Source organism: Ovis canadensis, chromosome 6 (genome assembly GCF_042477335.2).
Source record: "Ovis canadensis isolate MfBH-ARS-UI-01 breed Bighorn chromosome 6, ARS-UI_OviCan_v2, whole genome shotgun sequence".
NCBI classification, from domain to species: domain Eukaryota; kingdom Metazoa; phylum Chordata; class Mammalia; order Artiodactyla; family Bovidae; genus Ovis; species Ovis canadensis.
In genome coordinates this window covers 41007981-41029147 of record NC_091250.1, presented here as the reverse complement: position 1 = coordinate 41029147, position 21167 = coordinate 41007981, and the positions used below count along the sequence as shown (strand labels likewise).

The following is a 21167-nucleotide window of genomic DNA, read 5'->3' as shown; positions in this document are numbered from 1 at the left end:
TTTCAGCAGTGACTCAGAGTGAACATTTTATTTTGAACATTTTGTTCATGAGTGTAAATCAGGTCTAGATTGGTACATAGATAGGGGGAGGGTAGAACTTTGATGTAATACCACAGTGCAGGTGCTGCCACACTCTGCTGAAATTGTGTTCCAAGAGCTATTCATTGACACTCAGAAAGAGTTCAGAATTGATTATGAAAACAAACAAAAAAAACAGTATGATTTTTTCTATTAAAAATGATCTTTCATTAAAGATACAGTGATGATCCTCATAGAAGCCTTGTTTTGAAGAGAAAATTGAGAACTGAGATAAATAGCCAAAAGAATCCAGAGAAAAGAAATGTGTATATCATTTGAGTATACAGTGGAAGAGTGCCTTATTTTGCATCCACAATAAAGAGAGTTGACAATTCTCAAACTTACGTTGTAAATACCAATACAAATACACTTTCTAAATAGAAGTGTTTTGGTCTGTAAAACAAAATTTATCTGCAACTACAAATTCAACTGTTTAACACTAATTATCCTAATTGATGATATAGAACATGGCTCAGTTAGTTTGACAAACAGTGGAAACTAGCCATTAATAGTCAAAAGTATAAAATGGCCAAGTTACACCCCTTCCCACAAACACACAACACACACAGCAATAGTCAGTGGTCACTGAGTTCAAAGGACTTGATTACTGAAGAATAAGAAAATGTAGCTTTTTCCCTGAGAAGATTGCTTATTCTTGATTGTAATGTTATTGACTTGACCTAGGGGGTTAAAAAATTGATATGAATTCCATATGACTACTAGTTAGTTGGATACTGTCTTCAAAAATAAACATTTAAACTGAGTTAAATATATGCAAAATCATAAATTCTCAGACTCTGTTTTAATCATAGAACTTAAGGATATATTTTAGAGTGACTTATCTTTTTGTCAAAAAAAAAATTACTGACAAAAACAGTGCGAAATTTGGCTGTTAACTTAGACACTAAACCTTAGACTTATTTGTATCCTAAAAATCTTATGGTGGCAATAATTTGTATGATTGCATGATGTATTTTCTGAACCAGGTTATTTACCTAATATTTTCAATATAGTATCATATCATAGGAAATTGACATGTAACATTGTATAGTAGAAAAGATATTCTGTTCAGTTCAGTTAAGTTGCTCAGTCGTGTCTGACTCTTTGCGACCCCATGAATCGCAGCACGCCAGGCCTCCCTGTCCATCACCAACTCCCAGAGTTCACTCAAACTCGTGTCCATCGAGTTGGTGATGCTATCCAGCCATCTCATCCTCTGTTGTCCCCTTATCCTCCTGCCCCCAATCCTTCCCAGCATCAGAGTCTTTTCCAATGAGTCAACTCTGCTCATGAGGTGTCCAAAGTACTGGAGCTTTAGGTTTAGCATCAGTCCTTCCAGTGAACACCCAGGACTGATCTCCTTTAGGATGGTTGGACCTCCTTGCAGTCCAAGGGACTCTCAAGAGTCTTTTCCAACACCACAGTTCAAAAACATCAATTCTTTGAAGCTCAGCTTTCTTCACAGTCCAACTCTCACATCCATACATGACCACTGGAAAAACTATATAGCCTTGACTAGACAGACATTTGTTGGCAAAGTAATGTCTCTGCTTTTTAATATGCTATCTAGGTTGGTCATAACTTTTCTTCCAAGGAGTAAGCATCTTTTCATTTCATGGCAGCAGTAACCATCTGCAGTAATTTTGGAGCCCTCCGTCTAGTCAAGGCTATGGTTTTTCCTGTGATCATATATGGATGTGAGAGTTGGACTGTGAAGAAGGCTGAGTGCCGAAGAATTGATGCTTTTGAACTGTGGTGTTGGACAAGACTCTTGAGAGTCCCTTGGACTGCAAGGAGATCCAACCAGTCCATTCTAAAGGTGATCAGTCCTGGGTGTTCTTTGGAAGGACTGATGCTAAAGCTGAAGCTCCAGTACTTTGGCCACCTCATGCGAAGAGTTGACTCATTGGAAAAGACTCTGATGCTGGGAGGGATTGGGGGCAGGAGGAGAAGGGGACGACCAAGGATGAGATGGCTGGATGGCATCACGGACTTGATGGACGTGAATCTGAGTGAACTCCGGGAGTTGGTGATGGACAGGGAGGCCTGGCGTGCTGCGATTCATGGGGTCGCAAAGAGTCGGACATGACTGAGTGACTGAACTGACTGACTGACTGACTGACACTGTTTCCACTGTTTCCCCATCTATTTCCCATGAAGTGATGGGACCGGATGCCATGATCTTCGTTTTCTGAATGTTGAACTTTAAGCCAACTTTTTCACTCTCCTCTTTCACTTTTATCAAGAGGCTTTTTAGTTCCTCTTCACTTTCTGACATACTGGTGGTGTCATCTGCATATCTGAGATGATTGATATTTCACCCAGCAATCTTGAAAAGATATTCAGTTCAGTCACTCAGTCACGTCTGACTCTTTGTGACCCCATGAATTGCGGCACGACAGACCTCCCTGTCCATTACCAACTCCCAGAGTTCACTCAAACTCAAGTCCATCGAGTCGGTGATGCCATTCAGCCGTCTCATTCTCTGTCGTCCCCTTCTCCTCCTGCCCCCAATCCCTCCCAGCATCAGAGTCTTTTCCAATGAGTCAACTCTTCGCATGAGGTGGCCAAAGTACTGGAGCTTCAGCTTTAGCATCAGTCCTTCCAAAGAACACCCAGGACTGATCACCTTTAGAATGGACTGGTTGGATCTCCTTGCAGTCCAAGGGACTCTCAAGAGTCTTGTCCAACACCACAGTTCAAAAGCATCAATTCTTCGGCGCTCAGCTTTCTTCACAGTCAAACTCTCACATCCATATATGACCACTGGAAAAACCATAGCCTTGACTAGACGGACCTTTGTTGGCAATATTACATATAAGTTTCCTTAAATATATTCCAAACTTACATGACCTTGAAAATCCCTCTTCTTAAAGCATTTTGTAGGATTAGTGTTACATGAAAGCACTTTAGAAAACACTGTAATTAAGACCCATGTATTCCAGAGTCAGAAAAAACTGAGTTCCAATCCTAGCTCTATTTTTACTAGCTATGGAACCTTGAACAAATGATTTGATATCTCTGAGTTTGTTTCCTTATGTATAGGGAGAATATTAGTATTAAACTGACAGAGATGTTAGGTGAGCTGATGGTATTAATAACTGCATATATTTATTGAGCATTTACAATATGCCAAGCACTATTCTAAGTGTTTTACATAGATCATGTGATTTAATCCTCTTGACAACCCTAAAATAACTGCTCTTTATAGCCCCATGTTACAGATGAAGAAATTAAAGCAAAAAGAGGTTCCATTCAATTCAGTCACGCAGTCGTGTCCAACTCTTTGTGACCCCATGGACTGCTGCATGCCAGGCTTCCCTGTCATTTGCTAACTACCAGAGCTTGCTCAAACTCATGTCCATTGAGTTGGTGATGCCATCAACCATCCAACCATCTCATTCTCTATCATCCCCTTCTCTTCCTGCCTTCAATCTTTCCCAGCATCAGGGTCTTTTCCATTGAGTCAGTTCTTTGCATCAGGTGGCCAAATTATTGGAGTTTCAGCTTCAGCATCAGTCCTTCCAATGAATATTCAGGAGTGATTTCTTTAGGATGGACTGGTTGGATCTCCTTGCAGTCCAAGGAACTCTCAAGAGTCTTTTCCAACGCCACAGTTCAAAAGCATCAATTCTTTGGTGCTCAGCTTCCTTTATGGTCCAACTCTCACATATGTACATGACTACTGGAAAAGCCATAGCTTTGACTAGATGGACCTTTGTTGGCAAATTAATATCTCTACTTTTTAATATGCTATTTAGATTGGTCATAGCTTTTCTTCCAAGGAGCAAGTGTCTTTTAATTTCATGGCTGCAGTCACCATCTGCAGTGATTTTGGAGCCCAAGAAAATAAAATCTGTCACTTTTTCCACTGCTTCCCCATCTGTTTGCCATGAAGTGATGGGGCCGGATGCCATGATTTCAGTTTTTTGAATGTTGAGTTTTAAGCCAACTTTTTCCACTCTCCTCTTTCACTTTCATCAAGAGGCTCTTTAGTTCTTCTTCACTGTCTGCCATAAGGGTGGTGTCATCTGCATATCTGAGGTTATTGATATTTCTCCCAGCGATCTTGATTCCAGCCTGTGCTTCCTCCAGCCCAGCATTTCTCATGATGTACTCTGCATATAAGTTAAATAAGCAGGGTGACAATATACAGCCTTGACGTACTCCTTTCCCAATTTGGAAAAGAGGTTGCATACCTAAAATAGCTAGTAGAGTGTTTGCAATACTAACACTTAAGAAGTATTATCTCTCTCTCAGTCTGCTCCATTCCATGAGGTTTTGTTAGGGCCAAAATGGTATAGTACAAGAATATCTTTTTTAAAATATGTATATATATATATATATATATATATATAATGCATTAAATACATGTATGTATCTGTTATGTAGATGTGGAATGAAATATATACAGACATCTTATGTTCATTAGTATAGCAACTAGTTTCAGAAATATTATCATCCCAAGACTCAACCAATCAGAGATTCTTGATGAGTGGACTATGTACCTAGCACTTTCCTGTAGAAGTTTCACTCTACTCACAACTAATTGTTGTGATTGAACTTGAACTATGCTTGTGTGCACGCTAAATTGCTTGTTATGTCTGATGCTTTGTGATTCTGTGGACCATAGCCCACCAGGCTCCTCTGTTCATGGGATTCTCCAGGCAGAAATACTGGGGTGGGTTGCCATGCCCTCCTCCAGAGGATCTTCCTGACCCAAGGGTCAAACCCGCCTCTCTTACCTCTCCTGCATTGGCAGGCAGCTTCTTTAGCACTAGCACCACCTGGGAAATCCGAACTTGAACTGTACCATGGTGCTTTTTATTTTTTTAAAAAATGAGCAGAAATTTCTCTCTTGGATAGAAATGAAAGTTAAAAGAATGTCCCATCTTTCCACTGAATGATACTACCTTAGTTATGCATTTAAGAAATGTATATAGTTGCAAAGCTAATTAGAAAAAGAATTGATTTGGGAGACAATAGCTTTTATATATTAATTATGGAGAAAAGAATTTTAACCTAATTTGTTATATTATTTATATAATTTTATTTACAAACCTCCAAATTATATTTGGCTTAGGGTAATACAGTAAAATTAATCTGTATATTCTGAGGGTACATTGAGTGAGAAAGAAGGGAGTTAAGAGAGAGGCTTAAAATAAAATGGGGTAATGTCTTTCAGAGAAAGCTGTCACTTTTTTTTGTTTAAATAAAAAATTTTCACTTCTTTAGGAAACTCAAACCAATGGGGTCTATGAATGGTAGCAATTCAAAATAATTTATTAAGCACCCTAAAGACTGATATCTATGACTGTGTTTTCTGTTGTAGACCCCAGCTAGTGGATGCTGTCACCTCTGCTCAGACACCAGACTCATTAGATGCCATTTTGGACTTTCTGGATTTCAAAAGCGCCGAGAGCGTTATCCTCCAGGAAAGGTTTCTCTATGCCTGTGCGTTTGCCTCACATCCCGATGAAGAACTCCTGAGAGCCCTCATTGTAAGTCAGATGGACACTGCCAAAATTAAAGCTCTCAGCTGATCTTCAGAATTTAAGCAGTAATTAAAAGTTGCCAGCATCAAAATAAAGGCTGAAACTAGATCTTCTGGTTATTCATATTCAAATTCTATTAGACTGTTTTCTTTCATTAATCATTAATTATAACATAGATTATTTCACAAAGTAGAATATTTCACATAGTGTCTTCTTTGCAATTCCTCTAGATAACTTAAGCTATGTTTTATGGAAATTTAAAGATTATATTCACCTATCATGTAATGTGACATAGGACAAAATTTCAATTTCTGTCTTGGTTATACTTCACAATTTGACTTTAAAAGATTTATTTTGACTTCAAAAATCTTCATGCTATTTAATGTACAGTACACTGTATAACATATAATCATTATATGTTATGTGTTGGGTTGGCCAAAAAGTTCCTTTGGGATTTTCAATACATTATTACTGAAAAACCCCAATGAACCTTCACCAACCCAATACATAGAATTCTTCTGATACTGAAAAATTATATTGGAAGCAAAAGCTAGAGTTCTCTTGGACCCAAGGTTTAAAAACAGAAAGTGTACTTATTCACTTATGATTTAGGGGAATAATTCATAATCTTTTTGGAAAATAGGCTTGTTTGAAAATTTGATAGCATTAGTGAAGTCCCTCATTACCCACACATACAATTTTACAGACCATTTTTTTGATTTACTGATGCAGTGAATATAATCCATAAACTTCTCAGGAATTCACAGATCTATGTTAAAAATACCTGGAAAGACTTTACCAACTCTTCAGTTCAAAGCTAGATAGTGAATTTATGTGTCCCCAAAGCAAAATTCAGAGTTCGCAATCTAGAAATATGGAAACAGTTTCTTCAGGCTTTGGCCACTTTTGTTTCTTACTGAAAAATATTCCATGAAAATGTTTAAATGTTTTGGTAATCTGTTTTATTCCTGTTTGCCTAATAGAGTAAGTTCAAAGGTTCTTTTGGAAGCAATGACATCAGAGAATCTGTTATGATCATCATCGGGGCCCTTGTCAGGAAGCTGTGTCAGAATGAAGGCTGCAAACTGAAAGTAAGTGCAAATCCAATCTCAGTCACTGTATACATAGCTCCAAACCGTCCTATTTAACACTCGCGTGCTCATGACTGGTGTTCCTAATTCCTCTCACCCTACTCTGTTTTCACTACTTGCATGGCAATTATTGCTGTTGAACATACTTTATAATTCAGTTAATTATTACATGGATTCTTTATTCTGTCTCCCACTGAAATATAAGTTCACTGAAGAAATGGATCTTTGTTTATTCCCCACCAATTGCTTAAAATGGTGCCTGGTACATAGGTAAAGTTCAATAAATGCTCGCTGAAAGTGAATAGTCCAAGAATCCCCCATCAAGAAATATTTTTTGTGTACCCACTGTGTACTGTACTCAACTTTGAATGATGTATATACGTATATATGGTAAAGTTCTTGTTCTTCGATAGTAGACTCTAAGGCTACCTCCTTGAGCAGACTATTATCCATAGTAAGTATGGTTTGCAGTTTTTTAGTTTTTATGGGAGAAATTTAGTTACTTCTAACTACTTTAGAACTTTGTATTTTATTTTTAATTTAATTTCCTCAAAGCTTCTCCACTCGCCTGAGTGGACTATCAATTTTAACATCTTCCTCATTAAATTATGACAAAACATTCACTTTTAAGCACAACTAAATATGGAAAATCTAAATGAATTAATATCGAACTCAACTCATCTTTCTGTAAGGCAAACAGGTTAAAGATGTTAAACATATACAAATATAATCTTTTTTCCATCCATGTTTATTATATAACCAGCTTTCAGACCGCATTTTACTTTTATTTCTGTTTCCTATTAATATGTGTTTTTGCTTATATTTTGATCTCACTGCATCCTAATTTCTTTTCTCCCCCAAATTTATATTTGGAAAAAAATTCAGACCTATGGAAAAGTTGTGAGAATAGCATAATTCCATGAATATTTGTATACCTGATTCATCTCAATTTGACAGTTGTTAATGTATTATCCTATTTGAATTATCTTATTTCATTTTATATTATTTTGGTTGAACCCTTTGAGAGTAAGTTGCGTGCATCTGACATTTTACCCCTAAAGACTTTTACTTCTCATTACTTGAAGGCCATTGCATCTAGGCTTTTACAATGGACAAAATACATGTATTTATATTTATTAAATTGTGAGTTCATACTGCTACCTCTAATTCTAATCCAGTTCTACAGGGTTCTTTCTCTCCTTCCATCATTCCATAATTATATCTTCCTTCTCCCACATTGAGAACCTTGGTTCTCAAGAACATTGATACTGTGATTCATTTGCTCAATCCTAAAACATGCACAAAATAGCTTTGGAGTTGTTACACGAATATCACTACAAAAAACAAACTATCTTAAGTAAAGTTCAAGACTTCACAATCTTTTTGTCTTTAGAATATATTACATGAAAGGTATATAATCAGAGTACTATGCTCAAACATTACTTGGGTTAATTCTTTTTTATTTTCTTTCGTTCATTTATGTTATTAATCTTATATTTATTCATGTTCATTAGATTTTGTTTCAATTCAATTTTAGCATCCTTACATCTTATTTCATCTGTAACTTCATCTTATTTCTTGAATATATGAAATAGGAACATGATTTGAAAGTCAAAACTTGATTTTAAAAATATTCTCAAAGAGGTCTCATTCCCTTTCCTACCCTTCCACCCATTCTTACCTACTTTTTCTACGTAAGTGATATAATTAGTTTTGTGTTCTCTTTCCTGTTTCTTTTTGCAACAGTAAGCAGGTGTACACACACATTCTTATTCCTTTTTTTTTACACAAACTATAAACTTCTGTATATCTTATTGTTTCCACTTAACAACATATTCTGGAAATCAACCCATACTGGTTCATAGAGATCTTTCCCCTTCCTTTTACAGCTGCCTAGTACTCCATTGTGTGTTAAACTGAGGCACCACGGTTTATTCTCCCATGTATGGTCATTAGGTGATGTCCACTGTTTTTGCTCTTTACAAATAATATTTAAATGGATAATCTTGGGCACACTTTCTCTTATTTTTGGAGCTATAGCTTCAGGGCTAGGGTACTGGATCAAAATGCAGATCTGTTAGATTTTTCCAAATTATCTTCCATGGGAATTGTAACATTTTAGGTTCCCACTAGGATGCCTATTTCCCAATAGGCTCAATAACAATGTATGTTATCAAACTTTTGGGTTTTTAGAGTTCAGTCTGATAGTTGAGAAATAGGACTTCTTTATTACATTTAAACTTCAGCATCTTCATTCTATTTGAGGGTCACTACCCCCCATTTCTCCCATGTGTGTGTGTGTGTGTGTACCTGAAGCCTACATATGACACTGAAGCCCCTAAAACATACTTAGTAACAAAGGTGAAATAGAGCCTATTTCTAATTTACTTTTCCATTAAACTATTAACTTATTAGTTAATAGTTTCTAGGCCAGAAAACAAAAGGCCTTTCCTGATTAAAGAATATGTTTGCAAAGTACCTGCTACACAGAAGGCATTCCAGAAAGGTTTTTTGAACAGTATGTCAGCATTAATGAAATTTGGAATTGAGTGGAAATGAGCACTCTTTAAATAGTTAGAACAAGACCTTACAGTTGAGTCTTAGGTGCTTTCACCATAGTTAATACAAAAGAAAAGGTGAATGCCACCAGTTAGGTACCTTCTAACCATTATTTTATAATTTCAATGAATGGGCAAGTCTAGGAATAATCGATTACAAGGGAATTTAAAAAATGATCTTATACATTCAGGATGTGTTTAAAAGTAAATATGCCCATTGTTAATTATACTCATTGCTTCTTGCAGATATGTTAATGTATGTATTTAAAAAATAACAACAATACCTTTATCAAGCTGCGCTTTTTCATTTTCGTTGTGCGCCTCAGTCAAGCAACCAGTGCAAAAGCTATAAAACTTGAGGCCATTGTCTTGGACACAAGAGTGAAGCCAGTCTTACCCAAGCTTTGTTTCATGTGTGGTTACACATATGTCTGACGTAGGATGTGTTCTTTTAGGGAGTGGTAGAAGCCAAGAAGTTAATCTTGGCAGGACTTGAAAAAGCAGGGAAAAAAGAGGACATCATGATGTACCTGCTGGCTCTGAAAAATGCCCGGCTTCCAGAAGGCATCCCGCTCCTTCTAAAGTACACAGAGACAGGAGAAGGGCCCATCAGCCACCTTGCCGCCACCGCACTCCAGAGATACGATGTCCCTTTCATAACTGATGAGGTAAGTTCTCCAAGAATATTTGCAACCTTCACAAAAGGGAAACAAAAGCATGCCCAATCATGCTGCTGCTGCTGCTGCTGCTAAGTCGCTTCAGTCGTGTCCGACTCTGTGTGACCCCATAGATGGCAGCCTACCAGGCTCCCCCATCCCTGGGATTCAACTGGCAAGAACACTGGAGTGGGCTGCAAACTTGTCTGAAGTCACCCTATTTCCTGCCCCAAACTAAGAATCTCTTTTTCCTGTTTAGAAATAACTTCAATTGGATTTAAGTCAGTTCTGAAGTAGCCTCACATTCTGAGTAGATATTGTCCTATATCCTGAAGCATAAATATTGAAGCACCTTCTTTTACTTTAAGAAACAAATTCTTCTCTGAAATATCTTTATTTCCCTGGTGGCTCAGATGGTAAAGAATCTGCCTGCAATGCAGGAGACCCAGGTTTGATCTCTGGGTAGGGAAGATCCCCCTGGAGAAGGAAATGGCTAACCACTCCAGTATTGTTGCCTGGGAAATCTCGCAGACAAGAGGAACCTGATGGGTGACAGTTCATGGGGTTGCAGAATCAGACATGACTGAGCAATTAACACACATAGACACACACACGTTTTAAGATGCTCTCAAATTGTTTGACATGGGAATAACCTGCTTAAGTGTGACCATTCAGGAAGCCATCCAAATTAAAAATTTTTTTAGGACAGAGAATGTTTACAAAGTATGAGATAAACTACCTGCTCAGAATGATGTTCTAAGTTTGCAGCTACGTTGTTGATAGGCTGTGAAGTGTGATAATTAGGGTCATGAGTGTTTGAGACAGACAGACTTAGAGAGAGATTCTGGCTCAGTCTCTTCTTAGTTGTTTTGTTTTTTTTTTTTTTAATTTTAGTTTTTTATTTTTTAAATTTTAAAATCTTTAATTCTTACATGCATTCCCAAACATGAACCCCCCTCCCACCTCCCTCCCCATAACAACTTTCTGGGTCATCCCGTTGCACCAGCCCCAAGCATGCTGCATCCTGCGTCAGACATAGACTGGCGATTCAATTCACATGATAGTAACATGTTAGAATGTCATTCTCCCAAATCATCCCACCCTCTCCCTCTCCCTCTGAGTCCAAAAGTCCGTTATACACATCTGTGTCTCTTTCCCTGTCTTGCATACAGGGTCGTCATTGCCATCTTCCTAAATTCCATATATATGTGTTAGTATACTTTTTGTTTTGATGAGTTTCTTAATTCCTATGTATTTGAGAATAAGGTCAACATTTGAGAGAGAGAACAAGGCAGAGGGGAGTAGAATTGAAAGAAATATTTATAAATACCTAGTATAGAACCCCTATTGTTAGGTGATGCTAGTGGCTAATGAAATTAGTTATTGCCACAGGATGTAATTATTTTGATGAATTTTCTTCAGTATTAACATTTTGTAAAAAAGATTAAAAAAAGAAGAAGAAAATCCTCTATTATAACCTATGGCGTTTGGATGATAATGATGTATCAGTGTCAGTTCAGTTCAGTTCAGTTCAGTCGCTCAGTCGTGTTCGACTCTTTGCGACCCCATGAATCGCAGCACACCAGGCCTCCCTGGTTCATCAAATGTAATACACATACCACTGAGATGCAGGATGTTGACAGAGGGGAGATTGTGTGGAAGGGGGAGTGGGAAGGGATGGAGATCAGGAGGTATATAGGAATACTATACCTGCAGCTCTGGAGAAGGCAATGGCACCCCACTCCAGTACTCTTGCCTGGAAAATCCCATGGATGGAGGAACCTGGTGGGCTGCAGTCCATGGGGTTGCTAAGAGTCAGACACGACTAAGCAACTTCACTTTCACTTTTCACTTTCATGCATTGGAGAAGGAAATGGCAACCCACTCCAGTATTCTTGCCTGGAGAATCCCAGGGACGGGGGAGCCTGGCGGGCTGCCATCTATGGGGTGACACAGAGTCGGACACGACTGAAGCGACTTAGCAGCAGCAGCAGCAGCATACCTGCAGCTCAGTTTTTCTGTGAACCTAAGATTTCTCTGAAAAATAGTCTATTAATTTTAAAAAGATGGAAAATTCTGAGGCACTTCATTGTAAGGAATATAGGTTCATCTAGTCATCTCTTTCCAGAGGCCCTTTGCCATATAGCAGTAGTACCTTTGAAAAATCTGTGTTTGTTAGGTAATACTATGATATGCTGCATAGCAATCAAGACTCAGAAATCTCAGTTTCTCACATCTCAGCGTCTCATTAGCTATGGCTAATCCATGCTAAGGGAAAACGTGGCCATGAGCTCACTATAGTAGTAGACTAAAGAGCGGGATAAGATATACCAGCTCTTAACTGCCTCAGCCCAGGAGTCACCCACAGAAATTCTGCTTACCGTCTGTTAGCCAGAGCTATGGCCCCACCCTAAGTGCAAAGAAATGTGGGAAATGTAGAGGCACGTGTCTATTTTTATGAGCATGAACTCTTCCTGCCACGGTATCAATTCATGAAATGAGATGTGAGCTAACCAAGCTTGAACATCTTGTCTACAGGTAAAGAAGACTATGAACAGGATATACCACCAGAATCGTAAAATACATGAAAAAACTGTGCGTACTACTGCAGCAGCCATCATTTTAAAAAACAATCCATCCTACATGGAAGTGAAAAACATCCTGCTCTCTATTGGGGAACTTCCCAAAGAAATGAATAAATACATGCTCTCCATTGTCCAAGACATCCTACGTTTTGAAATGCCTGCAAGGTAGGGAACAGCGCCCCTCTCTCTGCTTCTCTGAGCTTGCTTGTATAATGATGTGATACACATGTGGCTGATAACAATGGTGTGGTCTTTATGCTGGGTTATGTTGCATAAAACCAAAGAGTTTGCCAAATTTCCCATAAGAGAAGTATTTAGCAGGCCAGATTAAACTTTGCCTTGGCACTATGATTTGGAACTCTGGATATAGTTTTTTTCACTCTAGGTATTCTGTTCGGTCTGGTAATATCATATTGCCAAATGTTAGTGATGTTTTAAAATCCAACTACATTTTCAGTAGGACTGAAATCTTCTCTCGGCCTGACTTCATCCCTGGAGCAAAGCAGAAGAGAGCTAATCACTCACTCATATGCAGTCCCTGTGAATATTTGAGGACTGCTCTTTACCTTTTCTTCTCTATGCTAAAATCATATCACCTAGTGATTCTGGGGTGAACCCTGTAAGGAAACATTCTTCTTCTTCCTCTCAATAATGTTCTACATCAGACCTAGGTATGGATTTCTTTGGTAGGTTATTTTCTTTTTTTGCTGTGCTGTTTAAATTTTATTATTACTGATGCAATTAATGTTAAGTAGTCAGGAATGGCAATATCTCAACACTAATTAGATAAGTAAATAAGATAGAGAAAAAAAAAGTGAAAGTCTCTTGGTCGTATCCAACTCTTTGGGACCCCATGTACTATACAGTCCGTGGAATTCTCCAGGCCAGAATACTAGAGTGGGTAGCCTTTGCCTTCTCCAGGGGATCTTCTCAACCCAGGGATCAAACCCAGGTATCCCAGGTCTCCCATATTGCGGGCAGATTCTTTACCAGCTGAGCTACCAGGAAGCCCAAGGATACTGAAGTCCATAGCCTCTCCCTTAGAAGGGTAAGGCTTACTTAGAAAGAGACACTCAGGCTTCCCAGAGGGTGCTAGTGGTAAAGAACCTGCCTGCCAATGCAGATGAAAGAGTCCCTGGATTGGGAAAATCCCCTGGAGAAGGGCATGGCAACCCACTCCAGTGTTCTTGCCTGCAGAATTCCATGGACAGAGGAACCTGGTGTGCTATAGTCCATAGGGTTGCAAAGAGTCAGACACGACTGAAGTAACTTGGCACACACATTGCGTTTTACTGAGATGTTTCTTTTCTTTTTTATGGCCATGCTGAGTGGTTTGTGAGATCTTAGTTTCCTGACCAGGGATCGAACCCGTGTCCCTTATGGTGGAAGCTCGTGAAGTCCTAACTGTTGCACCACCAGAGAAGTCCCTTGTGAAGTGTCCCTTTAATTGAACATTAGACAACACTAGAGGGTATAGGAAAACATTTAAAGAAAGATTGGGTAGCCTCTCCAGTTTGGTGCAATTTTCCTTAAAAGTATATACTATTTGACAATAGAACCACAGTGATTCAAAGAACATGTTGTTTTCCACTTTTGAGTTGTGTCCATCACTCAGCTTCAACTATATCATAGTTGGGTGTCCTCACCTTGCTGTCATTTTGATACCAAACTAAACTTCAGATATCTGAGGAATGAAGGGGAAAACCCTCATCCTGATGCTGACACTCCAGCTGGCACCTCCCTAGTCTTGGAGTGGCACGAGGAAAATTTGGCCCCTTCTTTTTTCCACTGAGGATTTGGGTTCCTTCCAAATATGACTTGGGAAACAGCCACCACAATGCAGCTTTTCCTTTTTTGTGTTACAGCAAAATGGTCCGTCAAGTTCTGAAGGAAATGGTTGCTCATAATTATGATCGTTTCTCCAAGAGTGGGTCCTCCTCTGCATATACTGGCTACGTAGAACGTGCGTAACCCAGAAAGAGGCTCTCCCTCCCTGCCCCATGCCGTGCTCAGTGTTGCTGTGACTGTTGTTAAATTTGTGGATTTTTTTTGTTGGTGTCATTAGGGTCTTCCCATTCGGCATCTACTTACAGCCTTGACATTCTTTACTCTGGTTCTGGCATTCTAAGGAGAAGTAACCTGAACATCTTTCAGTATATTGAGAAAACTCCTCTTCATGGTATCCAGGTATCTCATTTTTCATTAATTTTGCTTATTTGACTACGTAAGCAGTTAGTGTGAAGTAGGATAAAATATATACTAATGATAACACTGCTGCTGCTGCTGCTGCTGCTAAGTCGCTTCAGTCGTGTCCGACTCTGTGCAACCCCATAGACGGCAGCCCACCAGGCTCCCCCGTCCCTGGGATTCTCCAGGCAAGAACGCTGGAGTGGGTATGATAACACTATAGTAGAATGTGTAAATTAATCATGGACCTATCATGTCATCCTGATTCCATCATCTGCAAGAGGCTGTGTGGTTTATGGTCCCAGAGAGTTTCAAATATGCAAACATCCATATTTTTTCAAAGGTACACATATTCCCAAAATTGAAATCATGCCAGTATTTCTCACATATGTTTTGCAAAAATATTTTATTTTTACTCATAGATATATATATTCCTTGGAGCGCCAGATATTTAATTCTAGAATGTATTTCCTTCTCTTGGTGTTTCTATGGAGAGACTGATTCCTCATAACGAAAGCTCACATAATAGAATATGGTTCTCCAAAGAGTTGATCTAATTTTTCTAATACTTCTAAGACAGAAAAGAATAAAGTGTAGGCATTTGACAACTGGCTGACTTCCATCCCTTTAGTTTTACCCCAAATTTGGTGGCAATCTTTAAAGGCTTCCTAATTTCAAAATATACTCCTTTTACTTTTTATGCATATCAAAACTATAATCTTCTAAATAAGCTAATTTTATCTTTAGAAATGATTCAGTGTTCTATAAACTTGAGTTCTTATCAATATTGTGTTACTACACTGTTTAACAAGACTCTAGTCAGAAACCATGCCTCTGTCCTGAGGAATCACCATCTGTTTTCTGATATGCGCTCTGAAATGCCAAATGCCCATGGCTAGGGCCCTGGGTGTGGAGGACAGAGAATATGTAGGATTCCTTTGTCTGGTAGAGCTCAGGGTGTGAGCCTGCTCTCGATGTTCAACGTCTCTTCTTTTACTGGAAAAGGTTTTATGTGGAAGGTTGTGAGTCATGGCTTATAGAGTTGCCCACCCTCTCATAGCACAGACTTAGGCCAACTGTGCCAACATCTCTCCACTTCGTTTTTAGGGGCTCCCTGAGACAGGCAATCCACTATGTACGACAATTCTGCAGAGACTCTGTCTCTAGGATGATGCCAATAAATGGAAAGTTCATGCTTTGCAGTCAGACAGAAGAGATTTGAGACCTATCTCTACCATCTGAGTGTTTTTTCAGGCTTCATCTACAAGCTGGATACAATCACGTGTACCTCCAAGTGTGGCTGTGAGAATTAAATGAAGAAAACAAAGAAGAAAGAAGAAAACAAACTCATACTCAGGCACAGAGCTGTTTTTGTTTTATTTTTTGCTTACTTTTTGCAGATGCAGGCAACTTTTGGAACCCCAGGAAAGTTGTAGGTGTAGCTCACCCTCTAGTACAGAACAGGCAGGGAACTAATGTCATGAATGCTATATCCGTTTTCCCTAGGTGGTCATTGAAGCCCAAGGACTGGAGGCATTAATTGCAGCCACTCCTGATGAGGGGGAAGAGAACCTTGACTCCTATGCTGGCTTGTCAGCTCTCCTCTTTGATGTTCAGCTCAGACCTGTCACTTTTTTCAACGGATACAGTGATTTGATGTCCAAAATGCTGTCAGCCTCTAGTGACCCTATGAGTGTGGTGAAAGGACTTCTTCTGCTAATAGATCATTCCCAGGTAATTCAGTCTGCACGTGAATACTGAATATACTAGTCACATTTTATACACATGGAGGATACAAGATAAAGTTCCACTCACCTTGGAGCTAACATTCTAAGCATCCGACCCTCTTGGCATTATTGTCCTTTCTCCTTACCTACAGAAAAATGGGTTTTCTTTTGCCTGTATTATCTGATTAAGATGTCTTCTCACTGTTGAGGCAAAAGAGGAACTACTCAACGTGAGTGTAATATAATGTCATTATATCTCAGTAAAACTAAAAGCGGGGGAAGGAAACTGATGTGAACAGAAAAAACTATGGAGAAAATAACTTAGGATTCAACAGAGGACAGGTGGCCTTATTTCTTTCACTTGGCTTTCTTGGGTACTAAGATGATATTTTTTTCTGAACACAAGCACTGAACTACAAGCTTCATAAGTTACTGATGACATTTAACATGATGACATTAGTAAAGACTCAAGTAGTGCGTCCTCTCTACTATATCAGTAGAGGCACAAGCAAGCACTGAAACCAACTACATGTTAAATGGACACTCTTTGCCCCACATTCTCATCTTCACAGAACCTTACAAAGGTCCATTCATTGTTAAAGAATAAGAGTGCTTTCATTCACTTGACCTGCATTCTTCAGAATAGTTTTCAATTTTCTTCATTCCTAAATCTTGCATTACTATACTAAGATATGACAATAGTATATTCCGTGTGGTAAGATTTAGGTGATGAGGTTACTGTAGGGTGAGAGTGGTCTGCCTCATGGGATTTTATCAGAAACAGAAGAGGGTTAATCTGAATAACCTTTGAGTTTGACTGTGTTTGTTGTTTATTTTTTTTTCTTTAATGACTTGACATTTCCTGTCTTACTAAGCATAGCAATATAAAAATGGAATATTTGCTAAAAAGAGGATCTTATGAAAAATCCTTAAAGTGATCACTTGCACTCTAACTTGTATTTTTGAGTTGAAGAAGTATGAGGAGATTGGATTAAAATGTACAGACTATAGGACTTGCTGGGGAAGTTTGCTTTTGTGGTTTATTCAGAAGTAATAGCCTAGGTTTGACTTTTGCCTCCACTAGTTACCTTCTGGAATGGGTAAATTTAACTCAGATAATCATTATATCTACTACTGTGGGCGAGAATCCCTTAGAAGATATGGAGTAGCCATCATAGTCAACAGGAGTCCAAAATGCAGTACTTGGATGCAATCTCAAAAACGACAGAATGATCTCTGTTCATTTCCAAGGCAAACCATTCAATATCACAGTAATCCAAGTCTATGCCCTGACCAGTACTGCTGAAGAAGTTGAGGTTGAATGGTTCTATGAAGACCTACAAGAGCTTCTAGAACTAACACCCCAAAAAGATGTCCTTTTCATTATAGGGGACTGGAATGCAAAACTATGAAGTCAAGAGATACCTGGAGTAACAGGCAAATTTGGCCTTGGAATGCAGAATGAAGCAGGGCAAAGGCTAATAGAGTTTTGCCAAGAGAATGCACTGGTCATAGCAAACACCCTCTTCCAACAACACAAGAGAAAACTACATGTGGATATCACCAGATGGTCAATACCAAAATCATATTGATTATATTCTTTGCAGCCAAAGATGGAGAAGCTCTATACAGTCAGCAAAAGCAAGACAGAGAGCTGACTGTGGCTCAGATCATGAACTCCTTATTGTCAAATTCAGGCTTAAATTGAAAAAGTAGGGAAAACGTCTAGACCACTCAGGTATGACCTAAATCAAATCCGTTACAATTATACAGTGGAAGTGAGAAATAGATTTAGGGGACTAGATCTGATAGAGTGTCTGATGAACTATGGATGGAGGTTCGTGACATTGTACAGGAGACAGGGATCAAGACCACCCCAAAGAAAAAGGTATGCAAAAAAGCAAAATGGCTGTCTGAGGAGGCCTTATAAATAGCTGTGAAAAGAAGAGAAGCAAAAAGCAAAGGAGAAAAGGAAAGATATACCCATTTGAATGCAGGGTTCCAAAGAACAGCAAGGAGAGATAAGCAAGCCTTCCTCAGTGATCAATGCAAAGAAATAGAGGAAAACAATAGAGTGGGAAAAACTGGAGATCTCTTCAAGAAAATCAGAGATACCAAGGGAACATTTCATGCAAAGATGGACACAATAAAGGACAAAAATTGTATGGATCTAACAGAAGCAGAAGATATTAAGAAGAGGTGGCAAGAATACACAGAAGAACTGTACAAAGATTTTCATGACCCAGATAATCACGATGGTGTGATCACTCACCTAGAGCCAGATATTGTGGAATGTCAAGTCAAGTGGGCCTTAGGAAGCATCACTACAAACAAAGCTAGTGGAGGTGATGGAATTCCAGTTGAGCTGCTTCAAATCCTGAAAGATGATGCTGTGAAAGTGCTGCACTCAATATGCCAGCAAATTTGGAAAACTCAGCAGTGGCCTCAGGACTGGAAAAGGTCCATTTTCATTCCAACCCCAAAGAAAGGCAATGCCAAAGAATATTCAAACTACTGCACAATTGCACTCATCTCACATGCTAGCAAAGTAATGCTCAAAATTCTCCAAGCCAGGCTTCAATAGTACATGAACCGTGAACTTCCACATGTTCAAGCTGGTTTTCAAAAAGGCAGAGGAACCAGAGATCAAATTGCCAACATCCATTGGATCACTGAAAAAGCATGAGAGTTCCAGAAAAACATCTATTTCTTCTTTATTGACTATGCCAAAGCCTTTGACTGTGTGGATCACAATAAACTGTGGAAAATTCTGAAAGAGATGGGAATACCAGACCACCTGACCTGCATCCTGAGAAATCTGTATGCAGGTCAAGAAGCAACAGTTAGAACTGGACATGGAATAACAGACTGTTTCCAAATAGGAAAAGGAGTACGTCAAGGCTGTATATTGTCACCCTGCTTATTTAACTTATATGCAGAGTACATCATGAGAAACGCTGGGCTAGATGAAGCACAAACTGGAATCAGATTTCTGGGAGAAATATCAATAACCTCAGATATGCAGATGACACCACCTTTATGGCAGAAAGTGAAGAAGAACTAAAGAGCCTTTTGATGAAAGTGAAAGTGGAGAGTGAAAAAGTCGGCTTAAAACTCAACATTCAGAAAACGAAGATCATGGCATCTGGTCCCATCACTTCATGGGAAATTGTTGGGGAAGCAGTGGAAACAGTCCACTGCTTTTTTTGGGCAAAATAAAGTCAAAGTCACTGCAGATGGTGACTACAGCTATGAAATAAAAAGATGCTTACTCCTTGGAAGGAAACTTGTGACCAACCTAGACAACATATTAAAAAGCAGAGACATTACTTTGCCAACAAAGGTCCGTGTAGTCATGTATGGGTGTAAGAGTTGGACTATAAAGAAAGCTGAGCACCGGAGAATTGATGCTTTTGAAGTGTGGTGTTGGAGAAGACTCTTGAGAGTCCCTTAGACAGCAAGGAGATCCAAGCAGTCCATCCTAAAGGAAATCAGACCTGAATATTCATTGGAAGGACTAATGCTAAAGCGGAAACTCCAATTCTTTGTTCACCTGATATGAAGAACTGACTCATTTGAAAAGACCCTGGTGCTCTGAAAGATTGGAGGTGGGAGGAGAGGAGATGACAGAGGATGAGATGGTTGGATGGCATCACTGACTCGATGGACATGAGTTTGAGTAAACTCCCAGAGTTGGAGATGGAGAGGGAAGCCTGGTGTGCTGCATTCCATGGGGTTGCAAAGAGTTGGACACGACTGAGCGACTGAACTGAACTGAATTGAACTGAGTTACCTCCTGTGTACTCTTGGAAAGTTACTTCATAGCTTTATATCAGGAATTCCTACACATAAAGTGAGATATTTGGAACAGATGATTCAATTTTTTATTAGTTTTGTTCTTTGGTGGATAACTCGAGTATTTTGATATGTTGGGTTTTGCTTATGAAATCAAAGATTTTAACATCTGTAAGTGACCTGAAGTATCAGATTTCCTAAAAATCCACCCAAACGTCATTGGTTGCAACTAGAAATTAATTCCCTTTCTTTATTATTCTTCATAACAGTTCAGGATAGCTATATATAACAACAACAAAAAAAACTTAATTTAGGGTAGTTTGACCAAATAGTTTGATTTTTATCATGTAAAAGATATTTATAAGTAGATAATACAGGGTTGATATGGCAACCCTAGGTATTATTAGGTTTCAGGCTCTTTTTCCATCTTTACTTGTGGCTTTTAACCTCATCTTGCCACCTCAAGATTCTCAGATGGCTGTTGTACTTCCAGCACTAATTTCTCATTCCAGGAAGGAAGAGGGAAGGGTAAGGGGCAGCAGAGTCTGACTCTTTTCAAGAACTATCCTACAAGCCTTATCTATTTCTAAAAAAGAAAACCATCTGCAAATGGAAGTCCTTTGTTGTGACCAAAACTGTGTCATATGGCTCTCTCTAGCTGCAAGAGAAGCTGGTAAAAATAGTTTTTTTGGTGGTTGTACTGACACTCTGAACAAAACTGTGTTTCTGTTACTATGAATGAAAAGAAGGAAACCAGCAATGCCTCTAATACCCCTTAATTCTCAAAATCACACATGAAAAATTGTTCCCAAATTAATCAGAGAACTGCACATCATTACACTGCATATTTCCATTAAAGTACTACCTGTGGGAGATAATCTCTTTTTTTAGTTGGAGGGCTGTGGTGGGTCTTCGTTGCTGCATGTGGGCTTTCTCTAGGTATGCAGGCTTCTCACTGAGGTGGCTTCTCTTGTTGTGGAGTGCAGCAAAACTAG

At 38.9% G+C, this 21167-nt stretch overlaps 1 protein-coding gene across 1 annotated transcript in view; it reads left to right on the top strand.

Moving 5' to 3' along the window:
* The window catches only part of MTTP (microsomal triglyceride transfer protein), a 55522-nt gene that overhangs the window by 23631 nt on the left and 10724 nt on the right, over positions 1 to 21167 (top strand). The window contains exons 9-15 of the mRNA XM_069593640.1: positions 5411 to 5579; positions 6557 to 6664; positions 9678 to 9890; positions 12417 to 12628; positions 14329 to 14426; positions 14529 to 14650; positions 16157 to 16384. Coding sequence (XP_069449741.1) covers positions 5411 to 5579; positions 6557 to 6664; positions 9678 to 9890; positions 12417 to 12628; positions 14329 to 14426; positions 14529 to 14650; positions 16157 to 16384 — 1150 coding nt within the window. The remainder of the gene's footprint in view (positions 1 to 5410; positions 5580 to 6556; positions 6665 to 9677; positions 9891 to 12416; positions 12629 to 14328; positions 14427 to 14528; positions 14651 to 16156; positions 16385 to 21167) is intronic.